The 16714-nt window shown below is 44.4% G+C and overlaps 1 protein-coding gene across 3 annotated transcripts in view; it reads right to left on the reverse strand.

The window, feature by feature from the left end:
• Window positions 1-16714, reverse strand: part of TDRD5 (tudor domain containing 5) — a 1060335-nt gene that overhangs the window by 100565 nt on the left and 943056 nt on the right. For 2 of the 3 annotated variants that reach the window (XM_069232097.1, XM_069232096.1), the window contains exon 15: window positions 2372-2555. In XM_069232097.1, coding sequence (XP_069088198.1) covers window positions 2372-2555 — 184 coding nt within the window. Of the gene's footprint in view, window positions 1-2353; window positions 2556-16714 lie in introns of all 3 variants that reach the window. The other variant, XM_069232098.1, reaches the window with a different exon arrangement.

Genomic DNA, 16714 nt, shown 5'->3' on the forward strand with positions numbered 1-16714 from the left:
TTAATAGAGTATTTGAAACAGAATAATTGAATTTTAACTTTGATCTATTTTTCAAGGCACATATTCAATGTGTCCTGCACATTAATAATACGTCTGGTTTACAGGTAACTATCATTTAAATTCACAGCAAACAGTACTCAATTTGTAAAAGAATGAGTGTTGGTGTCTAATGCTCTGCTCAGAAGCCAGCGGCCGGAGCAATTACATGTCAGCCCGCCAAATACCAAGGCTGCGTAGCCTAGAATTCAGCTCAAGCTTCTTCAATCCACTACCAGACACTCCCAGCCCCTTCATCTCTTTTTTGCAGGTTCCTGCTCTCTCCCTTTGTTTTCCTTCTTTCTCTTTCTGCTTCTTTGCCCTTTGCTTGTTTTTCCCTCTCCTACTCTTGGGAAATGTCCAATATGAGGAAAAATAAGTGCCAGTGGACCCCACCAGCAGCCACTCAAATCAAGCACTGCATCTGAACCTCTTCTGGGAAAGCAAATTACACTTAAGGCCATTTAACAGTGCATCTCAGACACAGAGGAGAAAGCAGAGATGTTGGGTATCCAACGCTATCTATGCAATAGTTAGTTTCAATTTAAAGTTGAAATTTACCTTCTGACTGACTCTCCAGTTAAGTAAGAGTTAGTGAATAAAAACCACATAACCAAACATATCACGATGCTCAATCAAACATACGTCAAATCATTATTAGTTCTTTTTCCATTTAGGATGAGGAGGTTTTTACTGTACTTAGAATTCATTACTTAAGTATAATTATTATTTGAATGAATTTTGTATACATGAGAGGCCCAGCAATTTGTCCTTAGTTGATATATATTTAATTTTGTGACTGTGACCCGAGGAACAATTTTTCTTTTAGAATTATAATAGGAGATATATTGATATTCGAAAAATACTACATGAAAATGTATATCAAAACTCGTTGTTCAAATATGTAACAAGAGAGCCTTGAGATCTTTGGACGACCACAAAAAAAAACATTAATTGTATTTTCAATTACAATATTAACCAATCTTCTGCATACTGGTTGCTCACTGGTATCAAATATTTATGAAGGACCTGATTTAATGTCTGAGTGAAGGAACGTTCCACAACATGTAATTTTATGGAGGATCATTTGCTAGAGTAAAACAGTCACATAGAAAACAATGTACAGAAACAGAAAGCAAAATTGGGTTATACACCAGTAACGACTTTTGAATAATTAGACAATTGTTGGTGCATCATCCTATATATCGGATGGCTTGAAAGTCAATCTCAACAGGATGTATGACTCTACAATGTATGGATTTAACACACGCATGCCTTTCCCATGCAAGGTAACTATGGTTAAGGCAACTTAAACCCCTACATATACGTATGTATTTGAGTGTCATTTTAAATTATTTAGTTTTTGCCATTTTGTGGGGGCAACCTCTCAGATCCCCCCCACACTTTTTTATTGGGAAAATCCCCTCTATTTTTTAATTATCTATAGCACCCTGCACTCATACCCATCCCTAAACCCTAAAAAACATCCTTACCTCCCTATGCCCATTCCCACCCCTAAACCCTAAAAATACTATTACCACCCTATCCCCAATACCACCCATTAACCGTAAAAAATACCTTTACCACCCTTTACCCCTACCCACCCCAAACACTAAAAATACCTATACCAACCTATACCCCTATCAACCCCAAACCCCTAGAAATATCCATACCACCCTCTTCTACCCCCTAAAAATACTCTTACCACTCTATACCCATATCCGCTCCTCAACCCAAAAAATTATTTTACCACTCTATACTCCTACCCATGCCTAATAAACACATATACACACACACACACTTTCACTATGCTTACCTTGCGTGGTAAAGGATGTTTTCCATTGCTACACGACTTTAAAAATTACTGAGATAAAGCAATCTTTGTGGCTGTTGCTACACCTTTCTTTATAGTTTCATTCAACACCACTTTAGTTGTGTGTCGGTTTTCCTTAAAATAATCCTTTGAACAATGTGTAAGGATTATAGCAAGGAAGACCGGGGCTCTGAATAGTGAAGATTACCAGTAAATCCTCTGGACATTAGCACCGTGCCACTATCCCCTTCACAGATCTTACACACTGAGCTTGAGACTGTGTTGCGGAAGAGCAGGAGTAATAAATAGGCACTGCTGTGTAAAATAATCCACATCATGATTTGAACAAATAAAGATTACCTGTAACTGGGACACTCCCATTCTAAACCAGCTTTCAGCTCCTACTCCAATTCCAAAAATGGAAATGGTAGCTAGTACCCAGGTTGTAGAGCTAACGCGAAAGGTCTTTCTAAATAAATGTTGGAGTCAGTCATCACATCTTACCTTTCTAATTAAACCTACCACTCGTTTCTTTGACTTCAGCCGTCTCTGTTGCTTCTGGTTGTTTAAAAGCCGAGGGAGCAGGGTCGGGGTCTAGGCTGGTGCACTCGTCTGGTGTCTTGGACTTGATCAAAGATATATAGAATTCTTCCAAGGATTTTGGGAGAGTCACGGACTCTAAACTTTCCCCAAAGAAATCGGATTCCTGGTTTAAAAAAACACATGTGAAAACAGTTTAGGAAGTAGCTAGCCTTTCTGATATGATTCTATCCTAATCTTGACTGCAATGCAATGGAATTAAACGACTAAAAGAGGCAGCAGAAAGGCAAAAAGAAGGATACCATTTGCTTAGATTATACCAATTAGCTAACTAAAACATCAACATCTTAAGCCAACATGGAGTTTTAGGTAAAGGTGACAAAGGCAGCTACTACTATCTTGAGAACTAACCAGTGACACAATCTATTACACACTGTTGCGGTAAATATATAATTTGTTTAATACGGAAATACAAGAAAAATGAAAGCGAGGTGCTAACAAACGGGGACACCACTTATTCAGTTATTCATTCCAAACTACATTATTGTATGGGTAAATAAATCACGTATTTCTATTAATCACGTATCAACTACTGCATATGCTTGTTGTGACTCGTGTTCAGACCTGCCACATCATTTTAGCCAATCAACACTTAACTACCATATAATGCATGGACATTCAGGGCCATATTTATACTCCGTTTGCGCCGAAATTGCGTCGTTTTTTTTGACGCAATTTAGACGCAAAACTAACGCCAACTAACGCCATATTTATACTATGGCGTTAGAGGCGAATAGCGCCAAAGTTCCCGGAATGTGCGTCATTTTTTAGCGTGAACCCCTTCCTTGCGTTAATGATATGCAAGGGAGGCGTTCCCGTCTAAAAACTGACTCCCAGGCCTTTACGTGGTATTTATACTCCCGGGCAAAAGAGACGCCCGGGAGTTGGCGTGGCTAAAAACGGCGCATTTGCGCCACTTTTTAACGCCTGCTCAGGGCAGGCGTTAAGGGGCCTGTGGGCTCAAAATGAGCCCACAGGTGCCCTCCCATGCCCCCAGGGACCCCTCCTGCCACCCTTGCCCACCCCAGGAGGACCCCCAAGGATGGAGGGACCCACCCCAGGGACATTCAGGTAAGTTCAGGTAAGTATAATTTTTTATTTTTTATATTTTTTTTTGGTGGCATAGGGGGGCCTTATTTGTGCCCCCCTACATGCCACTATGCCCAATGACCATGCCCAGGGGACAGAAGTCCCCTGGGCATGGCCATTGGGCAAGGGGGCATGACTCCTATCTTTACAATGATAGGAGTCATGTTGATGGGGGATGGGCGTCGTTAAAAAATGGCGCAAGTCGGGTTAAGACGATTTTTTCGACGTAACCTGACTTGCCCCATTTTAAGACGCCCATGCGCCATTTTCCCCCTACGCCGGCGCTGTCTGGTCTACGTGGTTTTTTCCCACGCAAACCAGGCAGCGCCGGTCTGATTGCGCCGTCTAACGCCATTCCATAAATACGGCGCCCGCTTGGCGCTTCAGAATGGCGTTAGACGGCGCAAAACTTTTTGACGCTAAACTGCGTTAGCGCAGTTTAGCGTCAAAAAGTATAAATATGGGCCTGAGTTTCCTCTAAACGGTTCCTGTGTCTGTAGCACCCAAAAGGAGAGCAGCCGCAAAGGATGAGCAGGGAAGGCAATGGGCTCCAGGACACGCACTTCTTCAATAACACATAATTATTTATTTTCGCTGCAAATAAGCCTGCGGTCTTCTTCATTTATGAGGAAGCTTCTGTAGTAAATCCACTAGATGGCGGTAGACGCCATGTTTTCTAGTTCCCTGAAGCACTTTTAAATACTTAACAGTTGCTGGTCATCCACCAAGTCAAGATAGAAAGAAACCTAAGCTAAAGAACCCCAAATTAAGTGAGGGTACCAGACGTCACACTAACATCTAAAAAGCTTGTCCTAAAGTCTGCATGCAGAAGAACACACGTTAATCTTGTTCCAATAAATGCAGATGTGGCCATCCCTATGGCAGCCCATGTAAAGACGTTTTCAGTAGAAATGCATCTATATGTGGAAAAGTAAATGGCCTCTTTAAACCGTGCGGGCGAGACTATCTCAGGACAGCTTGAACGTCGAAGGTGGTGGTCAAACAGCACAGGACGAATGGCTCTCAGGATCTCAACTTTTGTAAAGCATGTGACACCTTCTCCAACAGAATATGAGTGTGCCTTGCTCTGGTACGCACTCTATTTTGCCCAGTGATTTTCCCAAACATCCTATCCATGACCCAACGTTCCAGTACATGGTGCCTGCATATGGACCGTGCGCCCCCTAGAATAACTTTGTTGGTGGCCTATTCCTGTGTGTAGCTCCTGCATGCACCAGCAACCAGCAGCATCTATCATGCGTCCAAGTCTTTCAGTGCATGCCATCCTCATATTCAATTCACTCCTCTACAGCTCAGCTGCAGGTATTTCACGTACACGAAAGAGGTATATATATCTGGGACGTTTCCACTCACCAGCCTACTCTGGGATTTGTAACCAACAGCTGCGTGCATTCTTTGCAAAGCGCTAGAGATTACGAAGCCAGAACAAATTGAAAATATTCCACATGAGTGCTTTACCGCATACCTAGGAGCCTGGCATGGAGGCTGAGTTAGCATATACTGAGCCCAAATGTATGCTATTAATGAATGTAGCATACAATGTAGTATCTGACAGGCATGCCGTATCTATGGTCTGTTCCACTGTTCAAGAAGGAGCAAGGATCTAAAGTAGCTAAAATGGTGAACTAAAATACACGAATGTCTTTTCGCCATTCAAGACAACATGTAAGATTGCCTTGCATAACGTGGGTAACCAACATGTAAGACTGCCTTGCATAACGTGGGCACCCAACAGATAAGACTGCCTTGCATAACGTGGGTAACCAACATGGAAGATTGCCTTGCATAACGTGGGTATCCAACATGGAAGACTGCCTTGCATAACGTGGGTATCCAACATGGAAGACTGCCTTGCATAATGTGGGTATCCAACATGGAAGACTGCCTTGCATAACGTGGGCACCCAACAGATAAGACTGCCTTGCATAACGTGGGTAACCAACATGGAAGATTGCCTTGCATAACGTGGACACCCACACGGTAGTACTAATGATGGCATCTGGCTGCTGTTGTCAACTGCTCTGTCAGACACCTGTGAGAACACAATTATTTTAGGGTCGAGACATTCCTGCATGGGGAGGTTTATCACCAGGGTGAAGCATCCCTACATGTGCTCAGTGCCAGGAGGCACAAGACACCATCTTCACTCTTCCATCTTCCCCTCTTCCTGAGGAATGTTACTGCAAATACCACTGATATACTGCATCCTGTGTGTTTATTTCAATTCCTCTGCTCGACCACTCGTCCACAGGAATAAACCAGGGGCTTTCAAAATGGAACCTGGAGGCCTCTATTACTCTGGCTCACTAATAAACACAACGCATGAATCACACTTGCCACGTACATACGCACAAGATGTGCTCTGCATGTTAGCACTACGATCTGGTCTACAGCAAAGAAATGCAACTTCCACTCCAGTGACAAGAAAGGTCTTGTCACAACTATGGATTGAGAAATATGGTACACTACTACTACTGCACTACATGCAAAACCCATGACACTAAAGGTAGCCCTCTGTCAGCACACGCCCCCCGCAGCCCCAGGGACTGCCACCTCCCTGGGGCTGAAATAAGTTAATATAGGGTGTCGCTACGGCCCCAAGGACCATCACCTTCCTGGGGCTAAGTGCCAAGAATGACCCTGGGGACCCCCACCCCACCACAGCTGGGTCCTGCTACCTACCAAGGTTCCCACCCTTGGAGGTAGCTGTATGCTTTTGCTTGGTGGGAGCTGGTAGCTCCTACCAAGCAAAAGCTAACATAACTCCGCTTTCTGTAAGCGGGAGCTGTCTGCACGCTTGCAGAAAGTGGAGTTTTCATCTGTTTCCCTGCACACAAGTAAGTGTGCAGGGAAATAGATGAAAACATTGCTCTTGCAAGCAAAGAGCTGCTTTTTCAAGCAACTCCCTGCTTCCGGGAGCAATGTCGGGTCCCGCTGGACATTGGGAGCCAACTAGGACTACAGGGGCTTTCAGGTTAACCCTGCGGTCCTGTCACTCTCTCTCTCTGCCTTCCATCTCATAAAGGGATGGAAGAGAGAGAGATTATTATTGCAATGGTCTCTCCATGCAATAGCTAAAAATGTGTTACACTGGTAAGATGTATGGCTGTACAGGTTATAGTTATGTTTCGAGGCACAGCAGAACACTGTCTCTTGTGGCCCACTGGTAAAGCTCTTGGACTACTGTATCCTCTTAAACTGAGGTTCATGTTCATCTCATTGTGCCAATGATATTCGTGATGGGAGAAATAAACTTCACCAATGATGGTAACCGCATTTCTCTTCATGCATCACGCTCCATTCATAGTCAACAGGTGTACATCCAATAAACAAATAAACGCATTAAATCCCGATGCATTTGGGGCCGAAGCCCTTCTTTGGGGGACATATTAATCTAAAAAATAAGCAATGTGAATATTCAATAATGGGAGTCCCCAGGGTATCTCAATGAAAAATGTGACATATCAAATGTTTATCAGATGACGTCATGAGTCTACAGTGAGTAACGAAGAAACCAGCGTAAAAGAATCACCAAAAATACCCAATGCCGATATTCCGGCGGCCAACCCACTTTAAGCAACTGCGATGGTCACCGTTACGGTGGTGAGGCATGCCAAGTGAGCACTGCATAACATACTCGCCTACCGAATAATCGAGCTGATGATGATCAATGTACAAGATGCCATTCATCATGCTAAGGTGTTCACCATGCTCAAAACCGTGTGGTGAAATATACAGAAAATACAGTCACCCGCCAGTAAATCACAATCCATTGCAAGTGCTCGTATCACTATGATCCCTCAGGAACTAGCTACCAGCTACCTTACGCCAGATGTCATAGGATGTGTTGCACACCATACTCATCTTTAAAAAAAGTGTACGATCATTGTGGTAATAATCCGTACTAGTACATCTTTAAGACAGCGTCTACAGCCGTTGCCATGATGTCAGATGGAGGGTCAAAATTAAAATAGGACTAAGGTAAGGCTGAACTCCATGAAGGAGTATTGGCGCCATGTTAGTGCGGTAAACAGTCCCATCGCAACCCAAACCAAAGACTGCATATGAACCACTGCACCTTGAGAAGATCATACAGGGCGCGGGGCTCTGGGTTTCTTCGTAACTGATAAAAATCTTTCATTATACCCGGCCCCAAATCTAGATTATAAACTAACCATAGAAAGTTAGATAAAAAAGTAAGGAGAAAAGAAAAGAAACATTAGAAATCATTGATACATGATATAAACCTCAATTACATGGTATTATAAGAAGCAGCTGAACTCCAATCGATCATTCAGTCCTCGGTGTACAAGAGTGACAATACTTTTCATCCAATAAATTTTTCTGCAGTAACCTCTTTTAAAGATCAATCCCTTCTTTTGTTTGAACAGTCTCTAACACAGTGAATCTTAGTTGACAATTGCTGTATCCATGGATGACATAATGCCTTGCTACAGCAGATTTTTCATTCTTAGTGCGTATGTTGCTCTTGTGTTCAGTAATTCTCATCTTAATCTTGCCTTGAGTTTTATCTACATAGACTAAGCCAAAAGGACATTTCAACAAATAAATCACAATCTTGGAATCACAAGTGGCACTGACTTGAAGTTTAATTTCAGTTCCTTTACGAGGATGGGTGATGGCTGCTCCTTTAATTATATTATTAAAATTGTCACAATTTAAACCCTTTGCAGGCATCACTGTTGCATTGTCTGGTGTGTTGGTTGTTCAAGAAGTTCTTCAAATTCTTGGACCTTTGATAGGTGAAGTGTGGCACTTGATTGAAAATTCCATGAAAGTCTTCCTCTGTTTGGAGCATATGTTTTAATGGAATTTTCAATCAAGTGGCACTTTTCACCTATGAAAGGTCCAAGAATTTGAACACGACTACAGCCCAAACCGCTGAATGGATTTACACCAAATTTAGAAGAAAGCTAGATCTTGGTTCAGAAAGATCTTTTTTTGTTATCTGGCCCAACTCCGTTTAGTAGTTTTGGAGTTTTTAAAGGTAAAAAAAAATATATAGATAATTAGGGACGCGGATCTACCTGAGGTCCAACCCATACTCAGGGACTGTAAGTTAACTGCTTCTTCTGTGCCTGCAGCACTTACTGTGCCACAGATGAGTAGCCCTTTATTAAATGTCTCAGCCCTGCCACTGGAATATGTGTGCAGTTTTAAACTGCCAATTCGACCTGAAAACATAAACCTTTTGCAAGACCTTAACATCCCCTGTTAACTCCTATGTCACCCCTAAGACAGGTCCTAAACAGACCATAGGGCAGGGTGCATTGTGTTTAAAACGTAGGGCATGTGTTTTCAAGTTTTACATACCCTGGTAGTGAAAAATCCCCAAATTTGTATTTCAGTACATTCGTTTTTCAGCACTGTGAAATTGTAATTGAAAATCCCCTACAATGGTAAAGTCGGATTTTACGTCACAAATCTGAAAATATCACTTATAGAAAGTTGGCATTTTTGTTCCCTTACCATTTGGTACTGGCAGCCTGGGTCCCATGACTTTAAACAGTTGGCCTTTGTGTATTCCTCCCAGTCATTGAGACCAAGGGGAGGGCAGGATGGTTGGGGTGTGGTGGAGCTTTTTCCTACCCCACTTAACTTTTAAAGGGCTGCCTCCAGCACACTCACAAAGAAACTTGAGACTAGTCTGTTGTCACCCTAGATCCCTTGGAGTCTGGGCAGAGGAAGGAAAGAACTTCCCGAACCAGATGTGGAGTAGCCTAGAAGACCTGCTTTGCTCCTCAGAGGACTGCCTTGCTATCAGAGGACTGACCTGCTTCTTGAGGTGTGCCTTGTTGCCTGAACCCAGGATTATCACAGTGACTCCAGGAGATAGTTTGCTGGCCTACAGCGACACAACAAGCTCCAGAGACCTTGAACCATGCACTGCTGAAGAGTCCTGATCCCCAAAGTAGTGCCCATCCAGTCCTGTACCCTTGGTTGTGTTGTGGAAAGTGATGCTCCTGAACAACCCTAAAAGTTGGGACTTAAAACATTTTTCAGCAAAAAGTGTCCCAAGAACACACAGAAGATCTGAACCTACCTGCTTGCCAAGCCACCCAAGGTGTATCGCCGTCTGCCTGACTTTGTGGTAACTCCCAATCATTCTTCTCTGCAGCAGGAAAGCCTTTTCAGCAGGCCCCATGATGGTTTTCAGCCTTTTGGGGCCCTCAACAGATACAGCCGGCAGTTCATCTTGCTGGAGATGTTACAATTACCAAAATTTGACAAAGTTCAAACTTGGAAATCTTCATTGTGACTTCATCAGTGGATCCCTGGTGAAAACGTCTCCTCCTCAGACACCGCCGGCTGCCTTGCTCCGCTGAACTGTACCATCTCAGGAACATTTCTTTGATATTTTCATGTCCGAAGGTAAACTGAGACTGGGCCCAATCTATCTTGTGATTTAGAACCGTGTGCCTCCATGGTGGGCCATCATTTTTGTTTTTGCCCTGGACTTACGTGGCTATATTCCTGTGGTTGGTGCCATTTATTAACTTTTACTCTATATTTTTACATTGCTTTGGGATTTTTATTGTGTTGCGTTTTCACTATATTTTTGTTTTGTTTGTATGTTGCATAAACACTTACCATAGTGCCTCTAAGCTAAGCCTGACTGTTTCTGTGGCAAGCTATCAAGACTTAAGCACATGTTGATTTACTGACTTTTGTGGTTCACCCTGATAAGTACTGTGGTTGTTGCTTGAGAAGAGTTTACGCCAAAAACCCAATTCCTTAAATGCAACTTTACTCTCTCAGGTGTAAGAAGCAACAGAGCAATCTCACATTCTGGGAACCATGTGTGCTTATCACAGTGAAATGTGACTGAACAGGTATTTAACATATATATGTAGCTATCTCTCTCGCTCTATACATATATATTAATTAATTTTACCTAGTGGCGGTCGCCACAATGTAGTTATAGTTAGGTCTACTGTTCCATAGGAAAATCATTTTTTTATGTTGCTAATAACTTTGGCACAGTTTGGGAAGTCTCCATGAAACGTTCCAAAAAGATGCTACTTTTTGGGTAGTTTGTGAATGGAGAGTTTCGGGTGATCCGCCTAACGTGGGCAGAGAAAAAAAGAGGGCTCCCCATGCATTTTCCATCGACTTCTTCAGGCAGGGGTAGAACAAACACTTCTTAATGTAATTGCACCAAATTCGTCAGAAAGCTAGATATTGGCCCACAGATTGAGCTCTTAGTGATTTGGTGTAAATCCATTCAGTAGTTTTTGAGAAATTATGGTTGAAAAATAATTGTATATCTGGACTGTTGGGTCAGTGGGAGTGAGCGGCAATTTAAAAATAGAGCTTTCTAATTGGTCAAGGGAGCATTATTTCCCTTGGGCCATCTTGCTCCCCTAGGAGGCAGACTGTGGCTGCGCTCTAATTGGCTGCCAGGAACATGAGAAAAAAATTATGCTGGAAGCCATTACAGAACTCAAGGATTTAGGGGGTTATTCCAACTTTGGAGGAGGTGGTAATCTGTCCCAAATGGGACGGATTTACCACCAGCCGTATTACGAGTTCCATAGGATATAATGGACTCGTAATACGGCTGGTGGTATATCCGTCACTTTACCGTCACTTTTGGGACGGATTACCACTTCCTCCAAAGTTGGAATAACCCCCTATGTCTCCTGTCTTGAAGTTAGAAACAAAAATAATACAAGGGGTCAGGGTAGGGATATCCTGACACCCTAGGCCTGGTAGAAGGAGTGGGGGGTTTTCCAGAGGGAATCCCTAAGGCCAAAAAGGAAAAGAAAATGGAAGAAAAAATGCAGCAATCCCACAGGACTGGAAACAAAAATGTCAGGTGTGCCTCATTTAATAATCCTATGCCGGAGGAGCTCACCCCGGGGGCTGTGTCCATAAAGGGGAGGGGGCTGCATGGCCTCCAGAGGCCCTTGGGAGCCCACCTCAGGGTCGACTACTTTAAGTGGGGAGCCCTCCCGGTCCCCTGCACACAGAGTTACTCTTCAATACAAAGATTTATGACATATTACAAACCTATGGTGCATTAGGAGCACTTGCGGTTTGTAAACACCTATAGTGATTAGCTGGAAACAGCTGTACAGAATTAGGTAGAAAATGATTATGGTATTTACCCGCCACTATGTAAGCTATCAAACAACCTAACACACTCTTTGGACTGTAATCAGTGATGTTATCTAAGACGTCACTGAGCTATCACTGATGTCATAAATCATATCACAGAACATGTAATGAGTGATGTCATATGTGAGGTCAAAATGGCATGGCGGGGGCACAAGTTATAGTTAGCTTTGTTAACCATAACTGGTGAATTTCTGTGTTTTTTTTTTTTTAGTTCAAAACATTAATGTTGTCAATGACAAACTCACCCAACTATGACGTTACACACACACACACACACACACACACATACATATGTAAAATGTCAGTTACCCAGTGTACATCTGTTCGAGGCATGTAGTGCTGCAGATTCACATGCTATGCATAGCTCTTCCGACATCTAGTGTTGGGCTCGGAGTGTTTCAAGTTATTTTTGTTCGAAGAAGTCTTTTTGGAGTGACAGGATCGCGTGACTCCTCCTCTTGGTTACAGTGCGCATGGGCATCGACTCCAATGCGATTGTTTTCTTTCCGCTGTTGCGTTCGGACATGTTTCCTCTCGCTCTGAGATTTTGAATCAGAAAACCTATTTAATCGTCGATATTGTTTCGATCGTGTTTTCCAGCCAGCATCGAACCAATAGTATCGTCGGCATCTAGATTTCGCCCTTTTGGGCGCTTGCGCCCGACTCGGGCCTGTTCAGGCCTACCGTGTGGAAGCTTGAAGGATCGGACTCCTTTTTGATTCTGCCCTCGGTGCCACGTAAAGTTCCCATATACAGACCAAAATCTGGTTTGTAATTTGTGCCTTTCTCTGGACCACCGAGAAGAAGATTGCGAGGCCTGTCGATCGTTTCGATCCAAGAAGACCTTAAGAGATCGCAGAGCCCGAAGATTAGAAATGGAGAAGTACAGAACATCTCAACCTCATGGAAGAAGAACAGGCGCAGACAGCAGTCTCCATCCGAGATACCGAGTCTGAGCAGAAATCGGAAGAAGATAGGCCTATCACTGCTGGCCAGCCTGGGAGTACGTCTGCCCCTAAGCCCATATATGAAAAAATACTGAAGGCCTTGGGTACACCACTGCCGGAAGGCCATTGTTCGGCTTGAAAAAAGGCTGTTGTCGACTGACCTTCGAGTTCGGCGCCAACAAAGGCCACTCCTACGTCCACTTTGGAGTCGAGCAAGTTGGTTAAAAGTTCCACTTTGGACTCCAGTAAGCGTCCTCACTGCTCGGAGTCGAAGATTTGACGCCCGGCTTCGGAGCTGAAACAGCCGACTTCATTTTTTTCGGGACCGAAAAAGATTCAAACTTCGGAACCAAAAAAAGTCTCATACACAGAGGAACAAGGACTTTTGAGCAGACTTAAACAAATCTCGAAGCCGATGCAAGAATCTTACAAGCCTTCTGATGAGGACACTGAGATTGAGACAATATTGGAGGTTAGGGATGAAAGACAATCTAGAATCCATATACATAAAGAGACTGGCAGAATTATTACTGCACCTTCTTTAAAAACTAAAAGAAAGATGGCTTTTCAAGAGGAATTAGACTCTGCTCAACCACCAGCAAAAGTTAAAAAACAAAAGGAGAAACCAGCACCTGTCCCTACTTCTCCTCCTCATTCTCCACAGCTTTCTTTTTCACCGCCACACAATAGTCCACCACCATTGCCTTCTCCACCACACTCAATACTCTCAGGGAGATAGCTCCAGATGATTGATACGGAGCCCGGTTTCCGCCGGAGACCAGAGGCCTCTGATCTTCGCCTCTACCATGTGGCCGCCCCATCCCAGGAGAGACGCATCTGTCACGACTGTAAGATCTGGTTGGGGAAGGGAGAAGGATCTGCCCTTGACCCGAGCCTGATTCGTTAACCACCACTGCAGGTCTCTCGCAGTTCCTTCAGAGATCTGGACCTTGTCGGAGAGATTACCCATATGCTGCGCCCACTGGAACTTCAGGTCCTATTGCAGAGCCCGCATATCCCACCTGGCATTTTGAACCAACAGGATGCAGGAGGCCATGAGGCCCAGCAGCCTCAGAGTTATTCTCACCAAAATCCAGGTCAGAGGCTGAAACATCGGTATCATAGCCTGAATATCCTGGACTCGCTTTTCAGGAGGATATGCCCAAAACTGCATTGTATCAAGAACAGCTCCGATGAAAGGAAGCATCTGAGAAGGAGTCAGGTGTGACTTCGGCACGTTGATATTGAACCCTAGCGAATGCAAAAGGTTTGCCTTAGTCTGGGGCGAGCTCGCCTTCAACAGCCAATCATTGAGATAGGGAAAGACTGGAACCCCTAACCTTCGCAGATGAGCTGCCACCGCTACCATCACTTTCGTGAACACCGGAGGGGCACTGGTAAGGCCAAAGAGGAGCACAGTAAACGGAAAGTGCTCATGACCTACCACAAATCATGGGTAATGTCTGTGGGCCGGCAAGAAGGGAATATGGAAGTATGCGTCTTGCAAGTCCAACACTACCATCCAGTCTCCGGGATCCAAGGCAGTTAGGACCTGAGCCAATGTCAACATTTTGAACTTCTCCTTTTTGAGGAAGAGGTTGAGGGACCGAAGATGTAATATAGGACGAAGACCTTTGTCCTTTTTCGGCACCAGAAAGTAGCGGGAATAGTAACCACAACCTACTTCTGGCAACAGAACTCTCTCTATAACTCCTTTGGCCAAAAGGGCTTGGAATTCCTCGTGGAGAAGCGCCATATGATCCTCCGATATTCGACTGTATGAAGGTGGCATGGCTGGAGGAGGTGTCTCCAAGGGGAGAGAGTAGTCCCTTTGGACAATTTGGAGGACCCACCTGTCCAGGTTAATGGATTGCCATTGGGGCATGTGATGGCGAATCCTGCCGCCAACTGGTTCCTGGTGCACCCGCGGACTACAAAGGTTTGGAGGCTGAGGAGGGGGTGGGGTTGAACTGGGCGACCAGCTGGCTCTCTGACCCCCGGGGGCATGGAATCCCGCATCCGCGACAGCACAGGGGTTGTACAGCATATGTGGCTTGATGGCCAGGGGGGAAGGGATGCGGTTGGGTGTCCCTTCCGTAGCCACGAAAGGGGCGCAAGGTGGCCTGCTAGGGTCTAGAACCGGGCCGTGGCTCAGGAATCCTTAACGCACTTAAACGCCGAGTACGCCTTGTCGCCGAAGAGACGTGTGCCATCAAAGGGCATGTCCATCAAGGATTGCTGGAAATCCCCTGAAAAGACAGATGTTCTCAGCCAGGTGTGGTTTCTCAGTGCTACTGTCGATGCAACCGATCTGCCCAGAGAGTCAGTCGCATCCAGTCCACAACGAATCATGAACTTCGCTGCATCCCTCCCAACTGTTACGGCTTGGGAAAGGATAGTCTGGGCCTCCTCTGGAACTTTAGGCAGCACGTCCGTGACTGTATCCCAGAGAGTATGGGAATAGCAGCTCAAACCGCATGCGATGTTCACGGACCGCAGCGCTAGACTGTTGGAAGAAAACAACTTCTTCCCCAAATTGTCAAGTCTTTTTGATTCCCTATCCAGGGGTGAGGCCAGGGAATGCGCCAGACGAAGAAGCCTGGAATATAAGGCTCTCAGGCATGGGGTGTTGGGTGATGCCTCCTTCCTCCTCGATGCCCTGTGAGGTTCTGGCCTTTGAAAAAGCGGTCACTTCTGACATAACGAAAATACAACGACAGCATAGATTTACCAATATACCTAAGGTTGAGAACGAGGCACTTCGAGATCTATCAGCTGATACCAATATTACCATTAAACCAGCGGACAAGGGAGGTGCGATTGTTGTGATGAACACAGAGGACTATAGACAGGAATGTCTTCGCCTTTTAGGCGACTCCACTTACTATGCTCAGATTGACCAGGATCCTACAGCTAGTTTGCAAATTGAGATCCGAGGTATGATAGAGGAAGCCTACAGCAATACTTGGATATCACAGAAAGAAGCAGAATTTCTGGACACTGAGGATCCTCGTATCCCGTACTTCTACTGTCTCCCAAAGATTCATAAGGGCAGATCTCCTCCTCCTGGACGCCCGATAGTCTCAGGGATTGGGTCTGTTCTCGAACCACTATCTATTTTTTGTGACTATTTTTTACAACCGCTTGTACAACAATCAACAACTTAAGATGTATGGCTGCACAGGTTATAGTTATGGTTCGAGGCACAGCAGAACACTGTCTCTTGTGGCCCACTGGTAAAGCTCTTGGACTACTGTATCCTCTCAAACTGAGGTTCATGTTCATCTCATTGTGCCAATGATATTCGTGATGGGAGAAATAAACTTCACCAATGATGGTAACTTAACTGTATTTATTCAGTCTCAGAGCCGCATTTCTCTTCATGCATCACGCTCCTTTCATAGTCAACAGGTGTACATCCAATAAACAAATAAACGCATTAAATCCCGATGCATTTGGGGCCGAAGCCCTTCTTTGGGGGACATATTAATCTAAAAAATAAGCAATGTGAATATTCAATAATGGGAGTCCCCAGGGTATCTCAATGAAAAATGTTTCATATCAAATGTTTATCAGATGACGTCATGAGTCTACAGTGAGTAACGAAGAAACCAGCGTAAAAGAATCACCAAAAATACCCAATGCCGATATTCCGGCGGCCAACCCACTTTAAGCAACTGCGATGGTCACCGTTACGGTGGTGAGGCATGCCAAGTGAGCACTGCATAACATACTCGCCTACCGAATAATCGAGCTGATGATGATGAATGTACAAGATGCCATTCATCATGCTAAGGTGTTCACCATGCTCAAAACCGTGTGGTGAAATATACAGAAAATACAGTCACCCGCCAGTAAATCACAATCCATTGCAAGTGCTCGTATCACTATGATCCCTCAGGAACTAGCTACCAGCTACCTTACGCCCGATGTCATAGGATGTGTTGCACACCATACTCATCTTTAAAAAAAGTGTACGATCATTGTGGTAATAATCCGTACTAGTACATCTTTAAGACAGCGTCTACAGCCGTTGCCATGATGTCAGATGGAGGGTCAAAATTAA

The sequence above is a fragment of the Pleurodeles waltl genome, chromosome 4_2, assembly GCF_031143425.1.
Source record: "Pleurodeles waltl isolate 20211129_DDA chromosome 4_2, aPleWal1.hap1.20221129, whole genome shotgun sequence".
Classification (NCBI taxonomy): Eukaryota; Metazoa; Chordata; class Amphibia; order Caudata; family Salamandridae; genus Pleurodeles; species Pleurodeles waltl.